This window comes from Cibotium barometz, chromosome 17, assembly GCF_041138505.1.
Source record: "Cibotium barometz isolate CiBa-2024 chromosome 17, ASM4113850v1, whole genome shotgun sequence".
In the NCBI taxonomy this organism is placed as follows: domain Eukaryota; kingdom Viridiplantae; phylum Streptophyta; class Polypodiopsida; order Cyatheales; family Cibotiaceae; genus Cibotium; species Cibotium barometz.
In genome coordinates this window covers 56,377,103-56,403,063 of record NC_141062.1, presented here as the reverse complement: position 1 = coordinate 56,403,063, position 25,961 = coordinate 56,377,103, and the positions used below count along the sequence as shown (strand labels likewise).

Genomic DNA, 25,961 nt, shown 5'->3' with positions numbered 1-25,961 from the left:
AAGACACACAAGAGCAAGCTCCTAAGCTTGGGTGGATGATGATAGCCCTAAGCAAACGGTGGTTTGCTAGATGGGATGCCCACATGCTTTGCCAGTGAAGCATTTCTCCAAAAATAGTGTTTGTCTATATGGAAAAGTAAGAATGGATCCAACTTCCACCATGCACGTAAGCCCCACACAAGGTCACCTTCTTTCTGATTTTTTTTTTTGGTCATTTGCATCCATTGATTCTGATGGTCATGGACATGATTATCCTCTCTAGCAGATATATGGGAAGATTTAGGGATTACTAGGTCCTGTAACTTCCAGTACTTGAGTACAATGAGTACCAAACTTCTTAGAGTCTATGTACTTGTGCGAAGACCATCTCTCAAGGTGAACTAAAGTGGGATGTATGCCTGAAATCGCCCCCTTCCTACTGCATCTTTGCAACAGGTTTGGAATACCTTTGGATATTCTGAATCATGTGTCCAAATAGCTGAAAGAGCTAGCCTCGTGGTGGTCGCCGGTGTGTTGGCCAGCTCAAAAGGCATAGCTACAAAATCAGAATGAGCACGCTCTATCCGGAATGCGGTCTTGGGAATATCTGCCTCCACAATCTGAACTTGATGATACCTTCATATGAGGTCTATCTTGAAGAAGACCTCTGCACACACTGAGCCAATCCAGGATGTACTCAGTATGTGGCATAAGAATTTGGTTCTTGAAGGTCAGCTTATTGAGGGCACAATAATCAGGACAAAGTTGTGCTCTGTCGTCCCTCTTGACAAATAGGAAAGGGTGAGGAACGGGGACGTATGAACTGTCTTTACAGTTCTTCTAGTTGGCTGTTCAGTTCTGCCTCTTATGGACTGATTGACGTGATAGGGAACTAACTTGGAGGTTCCGTGCCTCATGAGCTTAGGTGGTATGCTGCAGAGGTCAGGGCTGCGCACATGTATGAACAAGCTGTATGCTAGTTACGGATGACCTGCAGTGTGGCTGCCAGCCACACTGTAGGACTATTTCTGTGTGGAGAAGTTGTATGATTGGACTGCTACATTCTGCTCTGATGGCAGGTGGCCTCTGAATGGAAGGAAAAGACCACGAGTGTGAAGTCTGAAGGCTGTGCAAGCCAGGCAGTGTGGTACGATAGCCACTTGAGCAAGGGCCCGTGAAAACAAGAAATACATTTTTTAACATACAAGAAAGAATTTATCCTACTGGGTGGTCCCAAACTAAGGAACATGTATTCTCACAATAAACCTTTAACATGCTGAGAACCAGTAGTGCCTTACAATTAGTTTGTGCATCATGAAACCTATGGTATATAAACCATCATACTGGCATTTAGAAAGCAACATTCTCTGCAGGATCGCACGAAGGATAATGGGAAGTGGTGATGCAGCTCTGGTTTACACGAGTGATATGTTCCCTTATGCTACTGTTGTTTTCACTGCATGGGACTTTCGCATCACCTCTTTGGAAGTATGTAAATGGTCCTTCACATTGAGATTAACAGTTGCTTGTAAATGGCATCAAACTTTTCCAATCAAACCTCAAAAATGGTACTACTAATCGATGATAGGATTTTTTTACTACCACTTTGTAAACAAATGTGTGAGATGATGCAAACAGGCAGCAACAAAGCTGCGCAAGGGAATTCGGATGCAATTGAGAGAGATGCTAGCAGATTCCATGCTAAAGGATCAGAAAGTAGATGAAGAAAGCAACCTTAAGTATTACAAGGTACTTCAATCATCTCATTTTTGGTGTTTGCATATGACACGTATGCATGCACGCACACACATTGACATGGATGTACACAAAGTATCACAAGGTACTTCAAACTTCTTGAACTTGGGTTTGCACCACATTTATGCACTGTTCACAATGCAAGACATGAGCCAAACTGGGCCACTGTGTGACATTTATGCACTGTTCACAATGCAAGACATGAGCCAAACTGGGCCACTGTGTGGCATGTGCTTGTGTCCTTTTTTTTTGCAGAAAGGAGACTTCTATTAAGTAAGAACAGGCCAAATCAAATCAAGATGTAGGTTAATCACAACCAATATGGGGGGCACAAAGGTGCCAAGAGAGTCCCGTGGGGGTCGATGAGAAAAAGATCCCTTGATCCCACTCCTTCATGAAACCAGTGTGCTTTGCTTGCGGAGATCTGGTTGGTCCCTGTATACAAGTCCATGTGGCCATAAGAGTGAATAATATCTCCACATATAGTACAAATGTACTGAGTGTCGTATATTTGAATGCCTTCAATAGCCTCTGTGCATCTTGCCCTCAAAATCTGCCAAGCTGATGAGCTCCCAAGTAGTATCAATCCTCTGCAGAGGTGGTCTATATTGTGTATGAGGAATATCCAGTAGCATGCAGCGTTGGGCCATACCTCTGCATATTATTATGGCAGTGGCCAGATCCTTGCCCTCAAAAAGTACGTGGGGACCAAACTGAGTGAGCCAAGCAATAGCACCCCAATTAACATAAATGGTATCTCTGCTCAATCCTCACATAAGCTGAGCTATAGAGCCTAAAATCCTCTGTGAAACTCTACACCTCCATATGCAATGTTGCACTATCTCAGAAGCTGTAGCCACCAAGGGTGCCACACAGACTGTCCACCGCATCGCGCCAAGCATTGGGATCATCCGCAGCATTGAAGGCTCCAACGGCACCGACTGACACTCCAACAGATCTCCTAGAGATAGCAGATTCTACCAAAGGCTATGCTGCCACCTCATGGCATCCACCAAAGATAGGAGATGCCACCGACTCGACCTCAGGCATATATGGTCCCTCGACCCATCGTGAAGGATATCCGACGTCCTTCATTTTTCATCTCTCACTCATCTCCTTGGAGGACATTTTTTTCATCCTTATCCCAGGAGATCCCGCATCCTTATCTCACGTGGAGGACATCCTTATCCTCCATCCTTATCTCACTTGGAGGACATCTGTATTCTGCATCCTTCATACCCCTTGTACCCTGTGTTCTGTCATCAGCTTGAGCTGTGTCGTCCTCTTCACTGTGACCTCTGCTGAGTGTGCATGGTATCAGTGTTCTCTGAGTAGTGCAAGTGTTCTCGTTCCTTCTGTAGTCTCGTCTCTCCATGTGTTGTGTACTGCTACATAGTATCTTCTGTGTTGTTGCGCTGTGAGCATCGATGACTCTAGACACACTGTCTAGAGAAGAGCCACCACGTAGTGTGCGAGGCATCGAGCCTTGCTATATAGGTACACTAAAATTTGGCACGCCCGGTGGGACTCTTGATACTGGGAGTCCTAATAGCTCACCCTTTCCTCTGCATTGCGTCCTCTTTCTGTGTCGTGTCCTTTCTGCACGCCCAATGCACGCTCCTATGGTAGTCTGGTGAGCCCATCCAAAAATCCTCTCTCAATATGCTGCTACAATTGGAAGAGGTTCAGCTACTTGCCACCCAGGGAGGCTCCTCCACCCCTCCCTATGGCGGCTAACCTTGGTAACCCCACCCTTGGCAACGCGGGAGGCCAAGCCAACCCTCCTGGTTCAGCCAATCCTTCTGGCCCAGAACTCCTTTCCACGGTGCTGGGCAGAGTCAATGTCAAGCTTCCCACCTTCAAAGGATCATCCATTGAGGATGTGGATGAGCACATCCGATGGTTCATCTCCATTTGTAAGAGCCGACGTCTTGAGTGGCAGGATGCCTTCTTGGTTCTCTTTCAGTCCACTCTCCAAGGTTCTGCAAACAAGTGGTTCAGTCACTTTCCAATCAACCACTTTACAGACTGGACCACTCTGAAGGACACCTTCCTCTGGACCTTCCGTCCCGGTAACTATGAGGACCACATTCTCCAAGAGCTAGGGAAGCTCCAACTGCTACCAGGGGAGAGTGTGTTGGAACTCATGACACGGACCATAGTGCTGGTGGCCCGCTTACCGACTTACCCTGGCGACTTCATGGTGCATCTGGGTGACACAAGCCTTACCCAGATCCACCCAGCAGAAGATCCGGGAGAGTCGGCCCACACCAACAACATTCTTGGAATTCCAGGAGCTAGCCTCCCAACTTGAAAATGTAGGACTTACGTTTGAGCATGATGTCGGCTCTGTACATCCAACAATGATGCAATTGGATGACCCGGTGGCTCAGCTGCTGGAGGCACTCAAAGTGAGCTAGAAACCTCCTAGCAAGGAAAGTACCCTGCTCCAGCTCAAAAGGGAGATTGAAGAATTAAAGACCCAGCACAAAGCAAAAAAGGGGCTGTTTTGTGCTAAATGCCAGTGACTTGGACACACCGTCCAAGAATGTCCAAAAAGGAAGTACTGTTCCTTTTGTGAAAAAGGAGGACATGAAGATAAAGAGTGCTACTACCTTAAGGGGTTCCGTCAACTTCATCAACCACACACTCCTCAGGCAGTCCCCAACCTTGCCCATTATGCTGCAACTGCCGTTGCAGTTCCACTCCTCCTTGCCCACCCACTCCCCAGGTGACCTATGTTCCACCACTCATCCCTACTCCTCCTGCACCAACCACCATTGTAGCAGCCCCTGTGAATTGTCCTATTCGCCCTCCCCAACCTCAGAATCATTCCGTCCTTTGCTATAGATGTCGGGAATACGGTCATTACCAAAGCCGCTGCCCTCTTCCTTAAGGTGCTCTGCCCTGCCGGCATTGTCTGGAATCCAAGGATCATTATACCTGGTTTACCCCAAGAAAAGGACATCGACATCCTCTGACTTCACATTTCCAACCCTCTCCATCTACAGGACATCCTCTATCCACTTGCCAACCTCCCTCTCCCACTCTTGGAGTGTCTGTCACACCCCCAAAATCTACCCATGAGGATCCACCATCCACCACACTGGTCACCAGATCACAAAGGAAGGCCATGCCTAAAGAGCAACAAGGGGATGAGACAGATGATAAAACTCAACACGGTCCCCGGACAGTCAATAGATCAGTCCTTCTTGCAGGCCTTCAAGGACCTCCACAGCCAACCTTCCATGTTGGACACACTACCTACCCCTCTTCCACATTTCAAACCTCCGCTTCCCGCCTTTCTGACCACCAATTTTAGTGGTGGGCAGTATGGTGGGTTTCCCCTTCCCTCTGGTATTGCCGGTTGCATGGGTATTAGCTGTACCAATCCCTCCCTTACAGACTACCGGAGCCCTCACCTCTTTTCGGAGATTCATGGTACCCCACTTTCTGGGGAAATCGTTGACGGTGGCTGTGGGGTGAACCTCATGCTGGAATTCACACTCCATGCAGTAGGTCTCAAGGTGACGTAGCCAACCAACTTCTCTGTTCAGATGGCTGACCAACAGGAGGTGAACCCCATTGGCCTAGTGGAAGGTGTCATTGTACTTATCCAGGGGATACCATTCCTACTGGACTTTGTGGTAATCTGGCTTCTTGAAGTTAGAGGGGCCTACTCATTACTCATTGGTCGACCATGGCTTCGAAGTACAGGTGTATTGCACGATTGGGGCTCTGACCAAGTGTGGATTTCTCAAGAGCACGGTCCGCGAGAACTCAAATTGGAGGAAGGTATTCCATACCCTGCACAATCTATTCCATCGTCACCTTATTTCATCTCTGTCATCCTCAACCTTACCTCCTCTTCTACCCACCCCACAAGGGCCAACCGTGAATCTCCCTCCCCTTCTGCACACGCCATCACGGACGCCCTTGATCCTAGCATCCCCACTATCTTACACCCTCTAACCCCATTGGTCACTTTGGTAGGCATGTGCCACCTCCTATCTCTAACGCCCTCACCTGTCACCCTCGTCCCATTCTAGTACCAAAAGGCCACCACAAGCCAACTCCTGTAACCCCACCATGTGGGAGTCTTTCCTTTCACTCCAAGCTACCATTCCGCACCCGATCAGCAGCTTTGCGAGTCGGGCATGCCACTGTGTCTGGAACCAGCAACAAAATCAACTGCCACAGAAACCCATTGCAAGCCCCACCTACCTTGGCAGGCAAGTTTCCCTCTTAGCCTCTCACCAAAAAAAAAAAAAACAAAAAACACCAAAAAAATAAATAAAATCTCCAACTATCCCCCTAACCGTGCTCTGACTCATCCGCCGAATCTTCCCTCCTGGTTCATCCGCTATCTTCCGATTCCTCCAACACACCCCCCCCCCCCCCTCTTGGTCATCCTCCGACTCAACCCCTTGGTTGTCCGCCTACACCTCCCCTCGTCCACCTACTCTTCACCTGGGTCCGTATGCTGCACTCTCCTTGGAACATCCACCTCCACCTCTGACCCTTGGGACGTCCACCCATACTTCTTCCGCTTTCCCTGATTCCTGCAACAACCCCCCTCTTGGTTCATCAGCGTACTCAACCCTTGGGTTGTCCGCCTACACCTCCCCTCGTCTGCCTACTCTTCACCTTGGTCCGTATGCCGCACTCTCCTTGGAGCGTCCGCCTCCACCTCTCACCCTTGGGACGTCCACCCACACTTCCCCTGATCCATCCATCATCCTCCGTTTTATCCGGTTCATCCGCCCACTCCTCTTTCCTCTTGAACCGTCCGCCAATTTTCCAGCCAACTCGTCCGATTCTAGATCGTGCGCCTGCACCAACTTCCTTGCACGAGATTCTTGCGCCGGTTTTCCCGCTAGACCATCGACAACCCCGTCGCTCCCCACCCCTTGCTCGGTTATCCCCCCCTTTGGCGGACGTCCTCTCATCCACTTCCCCTCTCGAGGAAGTCCTCTCATCTCCTCCCCCCCCCCCCCCACGCCGTCCGCCTCACCCTTCAACCCCATCCCCTTGCGACCATCCACTCACCCCACCCCCTTGTCGACCACCCGCCTCCCCCTTTCCCTCTTCGTCGACCTTCCGTCTCCGCCTTACCTCTTCATCGACTTACCCATCCACCCATCCTCCCTCTTGTTGACTCCCTGCCTCCCCTCGTCGAGTCCCCTCCCCCCCACGACTTGCCCAGCTCCGATCCCTTCGCTGTTACGTTGTTGGGAGCATGCTTTCATGCTTGCAATTACGATCTTTCCCTCATTTCAGCAATGCTACTGCTGCAGTGGGCAACCGTGACTCGAGAACCTGTCACATTTGATGTGGGATACCAGGCCTCCTTGTGGAGATCCCCCACATACAACCACCGGCCCATCTCCTGGCCGTCTACATCAGCGACACTCTCTGTAAGTGGCAGCCCCCCGGTCATCATTATCTCCAGTCAGGAGAAGAGCCCATCAAGGCCAAGGTTCTGGAGGACTGCCTGGACAAAATCATCCAAAGGCTTTCACAAGGAGGGCATTATAGTACAGCAAGCAATGAGGAGCTCTGCATGACAACACCAAAAACCAAGCCACTCAATTTGAAATTGGGCAGTTATGCCACTCCAACCTGATCATCAAAGGTGTCTCCTTTGGGGACATGCAGGTCTTCAGTGAAGGCAAATGATGGTAAACCTGGCAAACCCATCACTCCCACTTCATCCCGCAGGATACCTCTCCTTACTCCAAGGTCTTTGTTGTTGAAATTTGGCAAACTGGTCTCCTCCACTGCTGGGAGACTATTGAGTGGTAGGTCTGGAAGGTTTGCTACAGCTTTATCTTTCATGGCTTCTCCTGGAAGAGCAGCAACCATCTCCTTCTGGGTTGGAAGCCCCGAGCTTATGATGGTTCTGTGGACAGGTGAGACATGGTTGTCAGAAGTGCTTTGTTTAATGCTAACAGCAGTGGTCACAATCTTGTCACGCCATGTACACTTCAAGAACATTATACGTTCTTTTTAAGAGGATTTTATTCTTTCGTTTATGAGAGATTAATCACAGAAAGGTGCCAGGGTTTGAACCTTGGACTTGCAGCCCTAGAAGCCTACTTAGCTTCCTGAGAGCCATTTGAGCCTTCGCTTGGCCTTTGGGTCCTGCTAGGTACCGTGAACCTGTGAGCCCTCCCAGAGGCTCAACCTTCATAAAGGAAAAGAGAGATCGAATTGTAGCCTTGGCACTTGAGAGCGCGTTAGGTCTCAGGGCTGGTATTTTTTTTTTCCGGCAAAAAGATCCTTCAATTAGTTAAAGAAAAAACAGCCACAAAGGGCTAAGTACAACCATGACGGGCTAGATACAAACTCGCCTCATATAAGGGCGCGAGACAAATGATCAAAGGGGAAGAGATGCTTCTCCTCCGGCTGGCCGCTCTGTGACGAGAAGGCTATCTCATATGGGGGGAGGCCGGGGGGGGGTGGGGGAACAACCATACAGGTGGTCTGTAATGCCAAATGGGGTCACCAGGCCTCCAAAGTCTCAAGAAGGCTTCTCGTCGCTTCCGCATGCGGTCAGAACCTCCTTGCAGCTTTCCCCATTGACCGTGGAGGGTGTGAATGATATCGAGCCATATGCTCCCGATGGTCTCAGCCAGCAGAGTGTGGGTACCCTCGATGGCCTCATTGCATCTAGCACGCCAGATGTGCCAGGCTGCTATGCTTCTGCAAATCTCCCATTGCTCGCATGAGCCTGGTCGCCAGTCACCTGTCGGTGGGGCTGTGACTAGAACTGCTGCAATACGATGGTGGGAGACTTGAAGGGCTAGTCCTCCTCCATTCTCCTCGTAAGTCTTGACCACTCTAGCCTCGGTGGACCAAGCGGCAGTACCCCAAGTGATGATCCGGGTCGATGCCTTGTCCATAGCGAAGATGCGGAGAATCTGCTGCCAAATCTGCAGAGCCTTCAGACAATCCCAAAAGCAATGTCGCTGAGACTCTTGGGGGTGGCCACACCTTGGGCAAGCTGCTGACCGACCTTTGACTGCCAGCCAAGTACCGACTACCAGACTCGTGTGTGCCATCAGCCAAAGAAAGTGATCTTCCTCGGCCGATAGCTGTCCGAAAGCCTCTTCCATAAATCTGCAAGGAAGCGCTATGATAAGGCCTGAGACTGCGAGTGTGCTAGTGCTGTTGGTGTGCCATCTTTCTCAGGCATCTGGATCCTGCGGCCAAGTTGCGCTGTATATGCAAAGAAAGGGGCATCCGGAGTCTCCTCCCGATGTGCGGGATCATGCCAAGCTCACTCTCTAGGGTCCCACTGCAACCGCGTGAGAGGTCGGCTCTCCCAAATCCATAGCCGCCAAAGTCTCTCCCTGGCCACCTTGGCCAATGCTGGATCTATGTGCCATACCTGTGCCTGAAAACCAATCACCCACACCCTCTACAAGGTGTAGCCTCTGGAATCCTGCAAGAGGTGCTCTGATCTCTCTAGTCTGCCATGGGATCCAATAGAAAAAGTGAGCAAACCACTGTCCTCATTTGCTCCATGGACCGCCAGCCCTTTGTGGGCCTCTCTGGCATGGCACCTGTGAGCATAATCTCATTGAAGGCAGCGCAAAGGCCGCCCTTCATGAGGTCCCAATGGTGAAGAAAGAAAGAAACAGGAAGCCCATCCGCCCCCGGGAATTTTCCCTTGGGTAATGCCGTCACTGCCTCCACCAGCTCCTTTGAAGTGAAAGGGGTCAATAAGAAAGACTGAAGGGAGGGGGGAACCACCTCTCTCGTGTGTCTCTAGACTCTCTCGTGCGCATCCATCATGTGGGGGGACAATGGGGCACCAGTGAGAAGAGATTGGAAGAAATCCGTGACGATGGCTCTCACATGTGGGGGATCAGAGACAATAGCTCCATCCTGGCCATGCAGGCTGTGAATACCGTCTCTCCTCTTGTGGGGATCAACTCTGTCACCGGCCTGAGTCCACAATGAAGCCCTGGCATGGTATCTATACTCCACCCTCCTCTCCTCAATGGACCAAATCTCAGTGTAGGCGGCAGCAATCTGACTCTCAATCCACGGGTTATTTGGGGAACTCTCTTGAAGATGTAAAGAGGCTAGGCCCCTCCTCAGAATCCTCTCCTACTCCCGAAATCCCTCCAATCTTCTCCGAGCTGCATCCTGTAAGAAAACATTGATCTCCCCAAGGCCATCATCCAAAGTGCATGCTGCAGAGCCAGAGGAAAAGTCCAGTCCCGCCCATATCTGCTTGATCCGGCTGCAGATCTCGGGGTCCTCAATGAGGCTGTTTGGAATCCTACACCTCGCATGCCTGTCATGCCTCCATGGGTCCTCTAGGAACAGAATAACTGGGGCATGATCTGAAAATGTAGTGCGTGCTAGAATACCAACCATGCCTCCATGGTTGCAAGCCCACTCGTCGACATAAAACCTGTCCCGTTGAGAGAGGTTGGGGCAAGTGCTCCACCTATCCGATCGAGAGAAGCTAAGACTCCCAAGACTACGCCCAAACTCTGGGAAATGCCAAGGGTCTTGTCCCCTAAGAATCAGTATCATCTCCTCCTAAGTAGAGTACTCCGCTTCTGAGACTGTGGCCGTGCCACCTCCTAGTCTGTCCTCCTCTGCTGCCTCTATCATATTGAAGTCACCGCCCATGCACCAAAAATCAGCTTGGGGTAGGGTGTGTCGGATAGTGCTCCAGAAGATAGCTCTACTTGTAGCAGCATTCGGGGCATAAATGTTGAGGAAGCCAATGCTATCCTCACCAATCAGAATGGTAATCCATTGAGCACGTCTTGGAGCTATGACTCCTAATCCTGTCACAGATGGAAGAAGTTGCTCACTGACAGAGAGAGAGACTCCTCCCTGCATCCCTGAAGGGCCAAAGGCTGGAGACCAAAAAGTATGACTCCTGCTAGGTAGAATCTTCCCGCAGCGGGGTTTGCACCCCTCAGTAAGATGATGCTCCTGGAGGAAAAGAATGTCGATAGGTCCCCCCACCATAGCTCGCTGAAGCTCTCCTCTAAGGACGCCTCGTCCCTGAAAGCACTGAGGCCCCCCTACACCCTGAATGTTCCACGAGACAATCCTCATATCAATCTCTATGTGAGGTGGAACTATTGGAACTGCCCTCCACTCAAGAGTCTTGGGCGTGGGTTTAGACAGGGAATAGTCACAATCTGTCGTGGTGCGAAGTCGCGCCAAGTGGGCGTGGATCCTGCCCTCCATGTATTGCCACTCTGCCCGAGCGCGAGAGTATGCATACTCCGTGCTCCATCGATCACAATGAAGATATTTGTAAGAAGGGGGGAGATGTACTACGATAGAGGTATGCATGAACACAAAAAGTAGCACCTCGAGGCTGGAGGTCACCACCTCTCCTCTCTGGTCTCTATGGGCTGTTCCACCAAGCTCCATCCTGGGCCAGAGGCCATAGATGAGTACGAATGTCGGTGATGTGGAGATCCTAAAGATGATGCGAAAGCTCAATTGCCTGGCCCTGAATGGTAGCGGCCACCATCTCTGGATCCCACTCTGTCCCCGGGGCTGCGCTCAAGGAGAAAGAGAAGATCATTGCGCCATTCTTAGGCGTAGAGGGTCTGGAGTGGTGGAAGACCACACATACCCGAATATGGGTTTCAGTCTCCTCAAAACTGTCTGTCCCTTCCGTTGGAAGACACCGGAAGAAACTATAATCCACAAGCTGCCCCAAGATCTTGGGGGGCCCGCTTGGAGACTCTGGTGGGAGAGCCCTCACCGGTGACACCGCAATGGTTATCTCCACCAGCTCTGAGAAACGATGAATGAGGCGACGAATGGAACTCGTTGGCTGTCTCCTCTTTGGATTAGGGGCTGCAGAGGGTCGATGGGAATGCTTTGGAGAGGAGGGGGGGGGGGGGGGGGGGGGAGGGAAGGCACATAGGAATAGGAAGGGGAAGATGGAGCGACTACGGGTAGAGTCAGAGGCGAGGTTGGTGGAGGGGGGGGGGGGAGGAGGGGGGGGGGAGCGGGAGGGCAGAGAGGCTGGAGAGGACGATGTTGAGAGGCATCCATTGGAGAGGAAGGATGCTGGGGAGAACTCGACGGAGAGAGGGTGGGGTCACCTGGCCCCACTGGGCACTAAGGGCCTGAAGAGGAGTTGCATGCTACCAGTTTGGCACGCACGGCGGCGACGCTCAGCTCTGGTGCTCGGCCGACAACCCAGGCAGGGGCCAATCCTTCGCCACCCTCTGGATGATGGGTCATCCATGATCGGTACCTGGTTTTCCACGGCTTGGGAACGTGCACCTCCCTCGCCCCCCCCTGGTGTGGATCTGAGTGGGAAGTAGGAGGGGGAAGCACCGGAGGTAGTCTCCTAGAATGACGCCGAGGGCAAGCTCTGGCCAGATGACCCAAATGAAACATTGGCCTGGAAGGTCGGAATACTCCACTCTCAGCGTAATGGGTTTGCCTCGAAATTCGGGAATAGATATCATGAGAGGCACAGAATCCGACGAGGCAACACAGATGCAGAGAGATAGAATCTTGGTTGCTCGTGCGAGGGCCGAGGTTGTGGTCGTGGGGGATTCCATCACTCTCTCGATGGCACCACCATCATTGGGAGAAGAGGAAGGTACTCCTTCCTAAGGCCTAGGAAGCAAACTGCCACTGGGAAGCCCGAAACGCTAGCCAATGGGTCGGACGCAAGATCGAAGCCGTGCTGCCACCGAGCAAAGAAGGCCTGTGCTATACGTAGTGCAAGGGGGCTCAGCTGCATGACACGATCTGACTCCGATGGCAAGTCGAACTCCACCTGGTAGTATTCGTGCCCCAAAGGGTGAATATCGGTGATCTTTGTAGGTTCTCAAATGAGGCTAGCCTAAAAAAGATCCCTGATCTGTCCGTGCGCAGGGCGGCTACCAACAATTTTGTAGACTAGGGTGGAGGCCTCAAGTGAGGCAACAGTCATGGGAAGAACCTGAAGATCTGCTTCGGAGAAGGAAATGCAAGCAACAACGGCTTCGGTCGGGGATGACGGAGCGACTGCCATGGAATCCTCCTGAGGGTGAAGACCAGAATGAACCGAAGATTGCCAAGGGACCTAAAAACCCCTAGAAACCGAGAAGCAACAACCTGCACAGGAGGGAGGGAGGGAGCAGAGGGGCGAGGAAATGAGAGGGGGGGGGTGTATTGTGTCAGTTTCCTCCTAGTTTCCCCTCTTGTTGGGTTGCCTGCCCTTGTGAGGACCCAAAATCTTGTATTTGTGCACGAGTGTGCCGTGTTGCTCATTGTCTAGTGATAATTTAAAAAGTAAAAAGAAAAAAAACCCAAAGGGTACTTCTCCTGGCAACATGCTTTTATCTTGCTCACCGACGGTGAGCACACTCTAGTGGTGGGCGACCTGTAGCCAGCAAGGGTGCCACATGGACTGTCCACCGCATGGCGCCAAGCATTGGGATCATCTGTAGCATTGAAGGCTAATGGCACTGACTGACACTCCAACGGATCTCCTAGAGATAGGAGATTCTACCAAAGGCTATGTTGCCACCTCATGGCATCTACCAAAGATATAGGAGATGCCACCGATTGGACCTCAGGCATATATGGTCCCTTGTCTCATCATGAAGGATATCCGACATCCTTCATTCTTCATCTCTCACTCATCTTCTTGGAGGACATTCTTTTGATCCTTATCCCATGAGGACATCCTCTTCATCCGTCTTGGAGGACATCCTTATCCTGCATCCTTGTCTCACTTCGAGGAAATCCTTATCTTGCGTCCTTCATGCCACTTGTAACCTGTGTTCTGTCATCAGCTTGAGCTGTGTCGTCCTCTTCACTATGACCTCTGTTGAGTGTGCACGGTACAGTGAAGGACATGTATCAGCGTTCTTTGAGTAGTGCAAGTGTTCCTTGAGTAGTGCAAGTGTTCTCGTTCCTTACGCAGTCTTGTCTCTCCTTGTGTGGTGTTCTGCGACAATGTGTTTTTTGTGTTGTGATGTGAGCATCAAGGACTTCGGACATACTGTCCAGAGAAGAGTCACCATGTACTGTGCCGGGCAGCCAGCCCTACTACAGAAGCTAGCGGGCATCTTGGCCAGGGGGGGGTTACTCCAAAAATAGCCCTCTACTGATTAATGGGAAGGTCACCATGTAAGAACAACCAAAAGAAGTGGGAGATTTGGCTCCTCCTGTATGAGTGGCAATGTCTGTGCCAAAGTCTCTTTTTGAATCAATGGGATGGTGTCATAGCTCTCCTAGTGCGGCTTGTCCTTTGAATGTGTCCGAGTAGAAGGAGCTTGGCATTACGTGCAGTGTTGCTGAAAAAAGGTGAACTCTTCATAGGATTGGTTGCATCTATCCACTCCCACTAACTAGGATCCCAATGAAGATATCTCTGTACAACCATAAGCACCAAGATATCTCTGATAGGACATCCACCATACAACCATAAGCACCAAGACGCATTGCTCATAGTATCAGGCGGAGGGTCAACATGGCAGTGCTTTCCTAAGCTACTAAGTACTCTTACTGGATGAACATCAATGCGAGGAATAATCTTGTGTGTCACATTTCAACAATCTCGATCGTGGCTGGATAGAATAAAAAAAATGATCTCCCTCCTCATCCTTGCTAACACCCGTAATGGCACGCCTATCTTGGAGAAAACACTAGCCACCTAGGCTGATGCTGATCATGAAATGTCCCAGTAATCCATTCATGAGGTGTATAGCTGCATCAATTTGATCAATCCGTCTAAGACTCCCTATGAGGTGCTGGGTGGATGCAAGTCTTTGATCCATAGGTCGATGCACATCACTCCCAGCCTAGCAACTGCATATATCCAAACGCACCCAAAGGTCGCCCAACCTCATAGGTCACTCCTCATAATGGGCTATCTATCAGCCTCTATCTCAAAAAAGGTCTTGTGCTACTCTAGGTTTTGCCTCAGTAGATGAAACATCAATTGAGCATCCAATCTCCACCACTGCGAGGTGAACAACTGGAAAGTGAAACATAAAGAGATTGTTCCAAGGCTTAGTGCCTAGAAGGAATCCTCTTACCGCTAACTTGCAAAGCAATGCTGCACAGTGTATATCCGGATCTACAATATTCAGCCCTCCTTTCTATCTGGGGCGTATAACAGTCACCCAAGCCACATTGGCCTGAGTGTCTAGTGTATCATCCAAACCTTACTAGAGAAAGTTATGAGTCAATCTCGGCAACTCACCAATGCATCCCACGGCAATGAACCAGGTTGAGACAAGCAGTACTTGGTTAACCACCAAGGCTCTGGATGCTAGATCCAATCTCCTGGGACTCCTAGAATCATCTCGGCAACTCACCAATGCATCCCACGGCAATGAACCAGGTTGAGACAAGTAGTACTTGGCTAACCACCAAGGCTCTGGATGCTAGATCCAATCTTCTGGGACTCCTAGAATCATCTTTCTGCTAACTTGCAAAGCAATGCTGCGCATTGTATATTTGGATCTACAATATTCAGCCCCCCTTTCTATTTGGGGTGTATAACACTCTCCCAAGCCACACTAGCCCGAGTGCCTAGTGTACCATCCAAACTTGACCAGAGAAAGTTGCGAATCAATCTCGGCAACTCGCCAATGCATCCACGAGAGAAGCACCAACATTAGGCAATGAACCAGGTTGAGGCAAGGAGTACTTGATTAACTACCAAGGATCCAATCTCCTAGAACTCCAATGAAGAATTTTTTTCCTAATGCTCATAAATAGTGGTGCAGACTGCTACGCAGGCGATATATCAACCCCAACTTGACATCCCAAATATTTGCCAGTACATCCTCTGTCAATCCAAGTAAAACCGAGCTGTGCACCCCAATTGACTCTTTGCAAGTCACTAATCCAAAAACCAACTAACTTATGCCAATTAATGAGAGCCCTTGTTGCCAGGCAAAACTCCTCCAACCAAATCGGAAAGAAAGATAAACATATGTGTGAGGTCTTGAGGAACATAGTAGTGTCGTGAGCAAGCTCAAGATCAAAAGGTCATTCTTATTGCGCAAGGGCAGAAGCAATCTAGAAACTCCATTAGTGGAGCGAAGAAAGAAGTTCATATGTGTGAGGTCTTGAGGAACATAGCAGTATCATGAGCAAGCTTAGGGTCAAAAAGGTCATTCTTACTGTGCAAGAGCAAACACAATCTAGAAACCCCAATAGTGGATATCAATGCTCCACCCTCATACTGTATTGTCCAGGCACTGACTAGCTCTTGTTCGTAAAACACCCATTATAAGGAGTAGCCATGGTTGAGTAGCTCGGGTGCCCGACATCCCCATATTCACACGGAAAGGTGGCCTATGAGGCCAGATGGTTTAGAGACGGCTTGGATTAGATTTGGCACACTGCCAAATAGGCTACATGCTACACCGGACCGTTATCACATAATGGTCCTCACATGGAGTAGATAGACTTTACTCTTGGACATCCTGTCCTGATACTGCAAGGCCCGAACGGGGCCCAAGATGAGGCTGGATGGCCATGGGAGCTGGGGAAACTGCGACCTAGATTTTAGTACATCTTTATGGGCCGAGTCTACACCGCGGACGGTGGCACCAACTATGACCGTAGACCTACGCGATCATGTTAGGGCCGCCCCGTGTATAGAGGCCTATATATAGATATACGGCCAGCCCCTTCTCCACATAGTTCATCAGCCATCACTGTGAGGTTACGCCCTAGCTTCTACTAGTATACAACCTCCGTCTTAATAGTTCCAAATCAGCCATCAAAGGTCCCTTCATAGGAGCACATGGGTGTGGGGATTTTCCTTTTATTGTATCACTTAACTAATACAGTATTCTTCTCTATCTCTGTTATTGTGGAATTTGAGTTCTAAAGTTTTGTGGTGTGAAAGATCCTACTTCTTGCGAGTGTTCTCTTGTATACACTGCATGTTGTATTCTCTTACATGGTATTAGAGCTCTGGCTTGGTACAAAACTTCTTCTCTAATTGCTCTCTAGCAATACCTTAGAGGAATGGCATCTTCCGCAAGACCCCGTCCACCACCATTCGGTGCTGATGGAAAGCTCAATGGCACCAATTATCCTATTTGGAAATTCAAGCTTAAGACTATTCTTTCCTCCTATGAGTTTTGAGACACTATCATTGGTGTTGATGTTCCTTCGCCACCAACAAGGGATGTAGAGGGCAACCCCGTACCACTTGCTGTCAACCTTGTCCAAGCTTGGAGACCAAGGAATTTAGATGCTCTGTGTTCCAACCCATATGAGCATGGAAGATAGTGTACTGGCCATGGTTCGGAATGTCTCCATTGATGCAGAAGCATGGACCTTGTTGCAAAGCCACTACGAGACTGTTGGAAATAAGTGCACACTAGGTGTACTATTTCTCTAGTCTAGTTTCACTTAAGTCTGTGTGTCTTGAGTCTAGTGCCATGTGGCACCTCTACATTTATCCCATAAGTCAGTCTACTCAATCTTGTACCTCTCACCTATATATTGTAGGTGTCACATCAATGAAAGCATCAATCTTGTGTCTTGTCTACACTCATCTCAAGGTAACTCTTTGTCTTTCATTTTTTTGTTTTGTTCTTGTTCCATTTATAGTCTGCTCTAGCTTTCATGTTTCTCTACATGGTATCAGAGCAAGTTTTTAGGGTTTCCCTGTTTTTCTTATGAGATTTCGCCTTTCTCTCCAAGTTGTCCCACTCAACTCAGCGCAGCCCATCTGTTGCCCTGCGTAGATCTGCACATGTTGTGTAACTTGACTTGCATTTGTTGTCCAACGTCGCCTCTTATAGCTGCACGTGCTGCCCAGCCTATTCACACTCTGAACCACCCTGCGCCGGCCTGAACCTTCTGTCCGCCAGTATTTGCTGTCCGCCGGCCTGTCTTCCAGTTGCTGCTGCTGTCGCTTCATCCTCTACAGGTTGCGCATCACTACATACCTGCAGCTACTGTTGGCCTCCCTCTCTGGATGAGCAGCACTTATTCACAGGAGCTGTATTACACCTCTGCAGCAGTCTACGTCTATCTGCTGGAGGCGGTGTTTCTTCATCTACAGTCTACGCATCATCTAAAGGCAGTTCAGTCCTCTTGAAGAATCTACAAGGTACTGTGCATTGTCTCCTTCAGTTTGCTGGTCAGTCCTTTTCCTATCCTCATATCTGCAAACTGCTAGTTCCTCATGCTTCGATGGGCTGTCACATGCTATGGCCCTTACAAGTGGTGAGAGAGCCGGCTTCTAAAAACAGTTTGGATCTCTTCTTTCATTCATTCCTACAATCTTGTAAGGGAATAGACACTGCCCTTGCATTTTAGCAAGAGGTAAGACCTTCCCACATGGCCTCTTCTACTCATTCTCTCATGTCTATCGACAAATTCAATGGCTCCAACTTTCATACTTGGCAAATCAAAATCAAGTGCCATCTTATGAAAGAAGGTCTTTGGGACATTGTTCATCATGCTGCTCCCGAAGATTCCGACATTGAGCAAGTTATCACTTATGCTCCCACTGCTAAGAATGACAAAGCCTATGCTATCATCCTGCTCGGTCTTGGAGATGATTACATTCATCACATCTCCGACATACAGTCTGCTTCTCGAGCATGGATCACTTTGGATACCCTTTTTGGACCCCGTTCTAAAAACTCTAAGATTGCACTTATGATCTCATTCTTTGATCTATATATGCAGGAGGGAGCTACTATAGCCTCTCATGTCAATTATTTTCGCAGTCTTATGGTTCAGCTTTCATCAGTGAAGTCCCCCATCTCCGAAGATATTGCTATTGCTGTGCTTCTCAAAAGCTTACCTGACACCTATGCTACTCTTGTCACTACCTTCAAGTATCACAATAATCCTACCTTGAAGGTATCATCAATGCTCTCCAAGAAGAGGAAAGAACAAAACAACAAAAGGTAACTGACACTGCATTTTTAGCAAAGAAAGGAGGTTCTAAGGTAAGAAAGCCTTGCACCCATTGTGGAAAAACTAATCATATGGAGAAGGACTGCTTCAAGGCTCATCCATGCACCATTTGTGGCCGTGATAATCACCGGGAGAAGGACTGCTACTCTAAAACCTCTACATCAGCCCCTGCATCTACCTCAGCCCATGTTGCTGCAGCATCTACATCAGCAGATCTTGCTGTTCATTCCTCACATGATGAGGAATGGGCCTTCTGATTACTTCACCTTTCTTGTCTACCACTTTGACCACCGATGATGTAGGTCAAGGGGTTCTAGTGTCTTACTCATTATGCTTTTTGACCTCTCTCTTGTCCCTACCCAAGAGGCAGACATTGCCCTTGAGGAGGGGATGTCTTCAAGGTCCATCTGTTTGTCTACAGTCAGTTTTCTGTCTATCTAGTCTTGTCTGTCTGTCTATCTGTTGTCTGTCTATCTGTCTGACTGTGTCTTGTTTTAAGATCCATCTTGTCCCTATCCTTGTGGACCCATATGAGGATATCACTTGAGGAGGGGTGTCTCAAGATCTTTTGTCTCTCATGTCTAGTCTCTCAGTCTATCAGTCTTTATATCTGTCTTCTAGTATTGTCCATCTTGTCTTATAGCTTGTCTCTCAATCCTTGTCTAGTCTCTCTGTCTTGGTCTTATCTTTTGTCATGTCATAGTCTTGTCTTTTTGTCTTCCTCCTAGTGTCCACACACTAGGTGTACTATTTCTCTAGTCTAGTTTCACTTAAGTCTTTATGTCTTGAGTCTAGTGCCATGTGGCGCCTCTACATTTATCCCATAAGTCAGTCTACTCAATCTTGTACTTCTCACCTATATATTGTAGGTGTCACATCAATGAAAGCATCAATCTTGTGTCTTGTCTACACTCATCTCAAGGTAACTCTTTGTCTTTCATTTTTTTGTTTTGTTCTTGTTCCATTTATAGTCTGCTCTAGCTTTCATGTTTCTCTACAGAGACCACTTCTCCCTCAAGGATTCAGAATCTTGAAAATCAGCTTCAACAAGAGAAGCTGAATGGAGGTGAAATGGTGGAGGTGTTTCTCACCAGAATCAAAGATCTCCGTGACAAGATGACTGCAGTCGGCATGATTGTGCTCTCACTGGTCGTTGTCTAAGGGTATTGCCACCTAAGTATGATAGTTTTGTTACATCTTTGAATGGTGGTGTCAGGCCTACTCCTCTCACATTCGAGGAGTACAGATCATTGCTTCTTGATGAGGAGATGAGGATGCATAGTCGCAATGGTGGGGACCATGCTTTCTCCACTAACACAGAGAAGAAGGGTAAGAATTCTAACTCTACAAATCATAAGAAAAAGGTTAAATGCTTTTACTGCAACAAGAAAGGGCACATAGCCAAAGAATGTAGGAAAAAGCAAGTAGATGCCAAGAATGGCACTCTAAAGACCAAGGAAGAATCCAGTCATTGGAGCTATTTATTGCCATTAAAGACATGTGCAGTGAGACGGCTAATGTTGTGGCACCTGATATTCTTGGATCATCAACAGTGGGGCTTCTAGGCACATGACCAATCGAAAGGATTGGTATTCCTCCCTAAAGCTTGTGGGAGATGGCATCATGGTGGCAGTGCACAATGATGCAAAGTGCACAATAAAAGGCTCAGGTACTATTTCACTTACGTCTAAAGAAGGTTGTATAAAAAGTTCTTTGGGTTTCCGATATGAAGAGGAACCTCCTTTTTTGTCTCGGCCACCTTCACAGATCATGATTTGCGGGTTCACTTCGAATGAATGGTGTAGTCATTCTTGATGGAGATGATAAGGTCATTGCAAAGGGCATTCTGAGGAACTTGTATGAGCTTTCAGCGTTTGCAATCTAGACTAACTTGAGTAGCAACAAACTTTGGCATGAGAGAAATGGGCATGTCAGTATTATGCAGACTCTTTCAAAGATGCAGAAAGGTAAGCTAGTTGAGCATTTGCCACTAATTTCTGCCAGTCCGGATGTATGTGAAGCTTCCATGATGGGTAAGCAGCACTGGAAACCCTTCCCACAAAAGGCCAGTTTTAGGTCCAATTGCACATGGAGATTCTTGCATAGTGACGGATGATTACAGTGATTATAGTAGGAAGATTTGGGTGTATTTTCTTAAGGAAAAGTCTTAGGCTTTTGGAAAGTTTAAGAAATGGCTTGCATTGGTGGCATAAAGCGAGAGCTCACTACCGCTCACACTATGTAGCAAAATGGTGAAATGGTGTTATAGAGCACAAGAATCTTGCTATTGTTGAGATAGCAAGGAGTATGCTTAATGACAAGAATCTACCTAAATCCTTTTGGGTTGAGGCAGTTAATACGGTTGTGTACATTCTTAATAGGAGTGCAAAAAAGGCCGTGAAAGGGATGACTCCATTACAGGCCTACTTGGGTAAGAAACCTTCGGCTACACACTTGAAAGTTTTTGGGTGTGCACTGTGAATGTTATGTACATGTTCCAGATGATGAGAGAACCAAATTGGATGCCAAAAGCCAGAAATGCATCTTCTTGGATTACAACATGGAGTCGAAGGGATATCGACTCTATGATCCTCAGGCAAAGAAGATCATAGTGAGCCGTGATGTGGTAGGATGGAGGAGGAGATTCCTTCTTCTTCATCATGCAACAAGAAGATCACTAAAGCAACATAATCTCCATACGCAGAACGACCTTTCTCGCATTCTGAAGGAGAGTAGCCCGCCCCATTTCTTGTGGATATGGATTTTGAAGATGAAGAACAAGAGCATGATGTGCCACAAAAGGTAAGGCATTCCCTAAGTGGTACAGACAACTTTTGGATGGAGTAGAACCTCCGGCCATGGAGGATGCGCCTCAAGATGTTTGTGGATCCAAAAGGTTAGACTCTAGAGGAATGAAACAGGGCTCGGGAGAATCTTGTGAGTTTTGCTCTTATGACAGAGGTACTGAAACCAGCCTCTGGTAGAAACCAAAGTGTGGTAGACTAGCAGTCACCCTTCCACTTGTCGTCCAAATAAATAACAAAAGTAACTGGAGCTAGAATGCTCCAAAATTGAAATGAAATCGACACCTGTTGGCCCCAAAGCTTGGCGCCCCTTTCGGTATTTCTTTATTCAAATTCAATGAGATGTAAAACTGAGTACAACAAAACCAGCCAGGAAAATAAACCTGTATGTCCAATCTGGCAACCCTCAAGACCTCTTAGCACAGAGGATTCACACACAGATCTGTGTCCCACAAAAGCAACACTCTGTGCTTCCCTCTGATCAACCAAGACAATTCAGCAGGGCAGCCTTGAGCACACATCTCGCATATTCCATGAACATGGTTTCACAACTCAGTACAAACATACATCCACTGTCCAGTCTCTGTTTCCACCCTTTCAAACTGCCATACCCCTCCTCTCACAAGGGGCCAGATTACACAACTCTGCAGCAGACATAAGCCATTGGAAAGAAAGAAAGATGGACAAGTTCAGAGCTACCAAATCAATGCGTGGTTCTGCACCCGTGGGACTGATCGTACCAGTCTGTACTTGACAAAGACTGTCTGTACTTTCCTCCCTGCAACCACTTGACTGATATACCAACTATGCTCTGATAAAACACCGCCTGTTACTGGAGATGCACCACCTGCAATCTGTTCAAGACTGAACAGTACGGAAGCCGGCTGTACTTGTCCGTACAGGTCAGCAAAACCCTAATGTACCTGTCCGTACAGCCTCTGTGCCTGCAGCTTCTGCCACCTGTACCTGCTGGACAGAACAGTACTTGACAGCCTGCACCTGTCCGTACAGGTCTGCGCTGTCTGTGTCAGCCTGTACCTGTCCGTATTGGTCTGCGCTGTCCTGTTAGCAGCACCTGTACTAGTAGCACATCCATCGCCAAAACCTGTAGCACGGTCTGTACCTGCTTTCAGTCCCTGTCAGCGTCGCCTGAACCTGCAGCCGTACCCTGTACTTGCAGCAGCCGACTATACGGGCAGCCTCCACGTGGACTGTACGGCCTGTCTGTACGGGCACTTTTGTACGCAGCCAAACACCAGCAGCAACCAATCGACAACGTTTTCCTTCTCCTTCTCCATACATGCAGCTTGCACGCTTCCCCAAAAGCAAGAGAGAGAGAGAGAGAAACGTGTAACTCCGAAAGTGGAGTTTCCTCTCTCCAAAAATATCCTAAGGCCCTTACTTTAATGTTTATTAAAGTTTCTAAGGGCCACTTAGGCCTAGGGACCACCCATGGCAAGAACATTAAAAATATTAATGTTCTTGGTCCCCCTTCACACTTGAAGATGTCCACACATCATTGCCTTTGTCCGGGCACCCCAAATATGAATCATTTAATATTTATTTTGCTCAGCAACCACCATGCCCACACTTGTGCTGTTCCATTTTCACAGGGTCATGACATACCCTACTCTTGAAAAATGGCAGGCGTCCTCGATTGCATTCTGGTGATACAGCAAAATAGCCAAAGTGAAATATACAATATGATAAGATCAGCGTCCCAATCTCTCTAAGCCATGCACATGTAACAACATTCACTGCAAACCAATGGCGTAGTAGTAGTCCAAGTTGTATACCACTGTGAACCATACACAACCACAACATCCAATGTGACTAGTACACATATATCATAGAAGTCCCATAAACAGATGTACTGTCAGCCATCAGTACCTGCGGGTGAGACAAAAACTGCACCAAGCGACCTCTAGATGTCATCTGAGCCTGTATGTATCAAGGGAGTGGAGTTGCTACCTCCCTCTTGAGCATGAGGCAATGCTCCAGACCCATGCTCTGCTGAACCTGAATGAGCCATAATAAGAGTCGGCTCCAACTCAAAGGCATCGAGATAAAGCTGCAAAACCTGAGGTGAATCTGTTAAGTCACCTTCCACCATCCACTTCGCATCCATCGGTGAATAGTTCTTGAACTTCACAAGATAGCGATGGGAAACTTTACCTCGTACTTTTCTTTCCTTATGTGCCAGTATCTGCTCTGGAATAAGAACCTCATCAAGTTCCTCAACTTCCGGTTGAGCCCCATCTAATACATCCTCAGACACATCCCCATGGAAAGGTCCAGGGAGACTCACGTGAAATGCATTGTGAATCCTCCAATGATCTGGTAGCTTCAAACGATAGGCCACCTCACCAATCTTTTCCAATACCTGAAAAGGTCCATAATAGCGCATGCTCAACTTAGGGAATAAGTGCTCTTTACCCTTCATCTTCTTGAGCCTAGTCTTTTCAGATCGCAAAAGAACCCAATCACGCGATGCAAACTCTAAAGCACGTCTGTGACGGTCTGCTGCTTTCTTTTGCTTTTGCTGAGTTTTTTGGAGTGCCAACTTAACTCTCCGATAAGCTTCATCCATACTCTTCACATACTGATCAGCCTCAAAGATCTTATCCTTTGTGTGCAAAATGGGTGGTACCTTCTTCCCTCCTTCCACAATCTCAAAAGGCGCCTTGCCCGTTGAGGAATGGACAGTGTTGTTATATGCAAACTCCACCAAAGGAAGATACTTTTCCCATTGTTGCTTGTGCTCTGACACATAACACTTAAGGAGATCTAACACTGTAGAGTTAGCCTCTTCCGATTGACCATCTGTTTGTGGATGAAACGAAGATGAAAACTTGAGAGTTGTACCCATGTTGTCAAACAACCCTCTCCAGAATAAACTCGTCATCCGTGGATCACGGTCACTAATGATAGACGTAGGCAAGCCATGATACTTGAAGATGTTCGCCATGAACAACTTCACCATATGATCAACTTTGATCGTCTTACGCACGGGAATGAAATGAGCCTGCTTACTGAACCTGCATATGATAGTCCAAATGCCATCATTCCACGTTTGTGTACGTGGAAGATCAAATATAAAATCCATGGCAATGCTCTCCCATGGTCTATCCGGAATAGGTAAAGGCTGTAATAACCCTGGTGTCTTTTGACGGTCAAACTTTACCTTCTGACATACAATGCATTGCCTAACAAAAGCATCAACATCTCTTCTCAAGGTTGGCCAATAAAAGAAAGTCTCCACTGCTTTTACCGTGGCGTCAATTCCTCTATGACCTGCATACGGTGGAGCATGACTTTCAATCATAACCTTGAGTCGCAATTGCCTAGTAACACACAGTCTACCATGCATCAACAAAAACCCATCTTTGAGAGTATAGTGCTCATGCTGCTGACCCTCAGACATCTGATCATACAACCTTTCAAAGTCCTCATCATGGGCATACTGCTCTTTCATTTCATCAAGCTCATGATGATAAGCAAGTGAAACTGCTGAGACCTGTGGCTTGTGGGACAAAGCATCTGCCACCACATTCTTTTTGTCTTCCACATGCACAATCTGGAAGTGGAACATAGATAAAAAGTTTGCCCATCGCATATGCTTCTCTGAAAGCTTAGTTTGCGTGAGGAAATAATGCAAGGTCTGATGATCTGTCTGCACAGTGAAATCAGCCCCAAGCAAATAGTGTTTCCATGTAGAAAGAGCATGAATTACAGCTAACATCTCTTTCTCAGAAACCTGTAAATGCTTTTCTGCATCCTGCAATATTCGACTCTCATAGGCTATCACATGTCCTTCTTGCATGAGAACTGCCCCAATGCTGTTTCGACATGCATCACACTGACAACAAAAGCCTTTCGGAGGTCCGGTAATACCAATACTGGATCCTAAGTAAGCTTTTCTTTAAGCTTTTTAAAGGCTGTATTTTCCTGATCAGCCCATCTAAACGGAGTTGCCTTCTTTGTTAAGGCATGAAGGGGCGAAGGAATTTCAGCAAAATACCGTATGTACCGCCTATAATAGGAACACAATCCCAAAAACCTACGTACATCATGCACGGTCCTCAAATCTGGCCAATTAAGAATTGCTTCCGATCCATGCTTGGACACAATATGCCCCAAGAAGTGTATCTCTTGCAAGAAGAACTCACTCTTCTTGCCATTAATGACCAGCCTATGATTTCGGAATTCTTCAAACACAATGGCCAAATGCCTTCTATGCTCCTCCTCAGTTTGTGAATGCACAATCATATCATCAAAGAATGTGCCCACAAACGCTCTATGAGGCCTGAAAATCCTGTCCATCATTCTGTTAAATGTGGCAGGTGCATTTGTCAAACCAAAGGGCATAACCAAGAACTCATACAACCCAAACGTGGTTCGAAATGCTGTCTTATGCACATCCTCGGGTCTAATACGTGTCTGATGATACCCGCTTTTCAAGTCAATCCGACTAAAGACTGTGGAGCCCTGTAAGCGGTCCAAAATGTCATCGATCCT

General features: G+C 48.0%; 1 protein-coding gene and 1 pseudogene across 6 annotated transcripts in view; both read left to right on the top strand.

Moving 5' to 3' along the window:
* The window catches only part of LOC147630207 (uncharacterized), a 159,592-nt gene that overhangs the window by 58,186 nt on the left and 75,445 nt on the right, over positions 1-25,961 (top strand). For all 6 annotated transcript variants that reach the window (XM_086811841.1, XM_086811839.1, XM_086811838.1 and 3 more), the window contains 2 exons: positions 1,353-1,467; positions 1,618-1,728. In XM_086811841.1, coding sequence (XP_086667967.1) covers positions 1,353-1,467; positions 1,618-1,728 — 226 coding nt within the window. The remainder of the gene's footprint in view (positions 1-1,352; positions 1,468-1,617; positions 1,729-25,961) is intronic.
* LOC147630208 (uncharacterized) lies at positions 7,067-8,060 on the top strand (annotated as a pseudogene).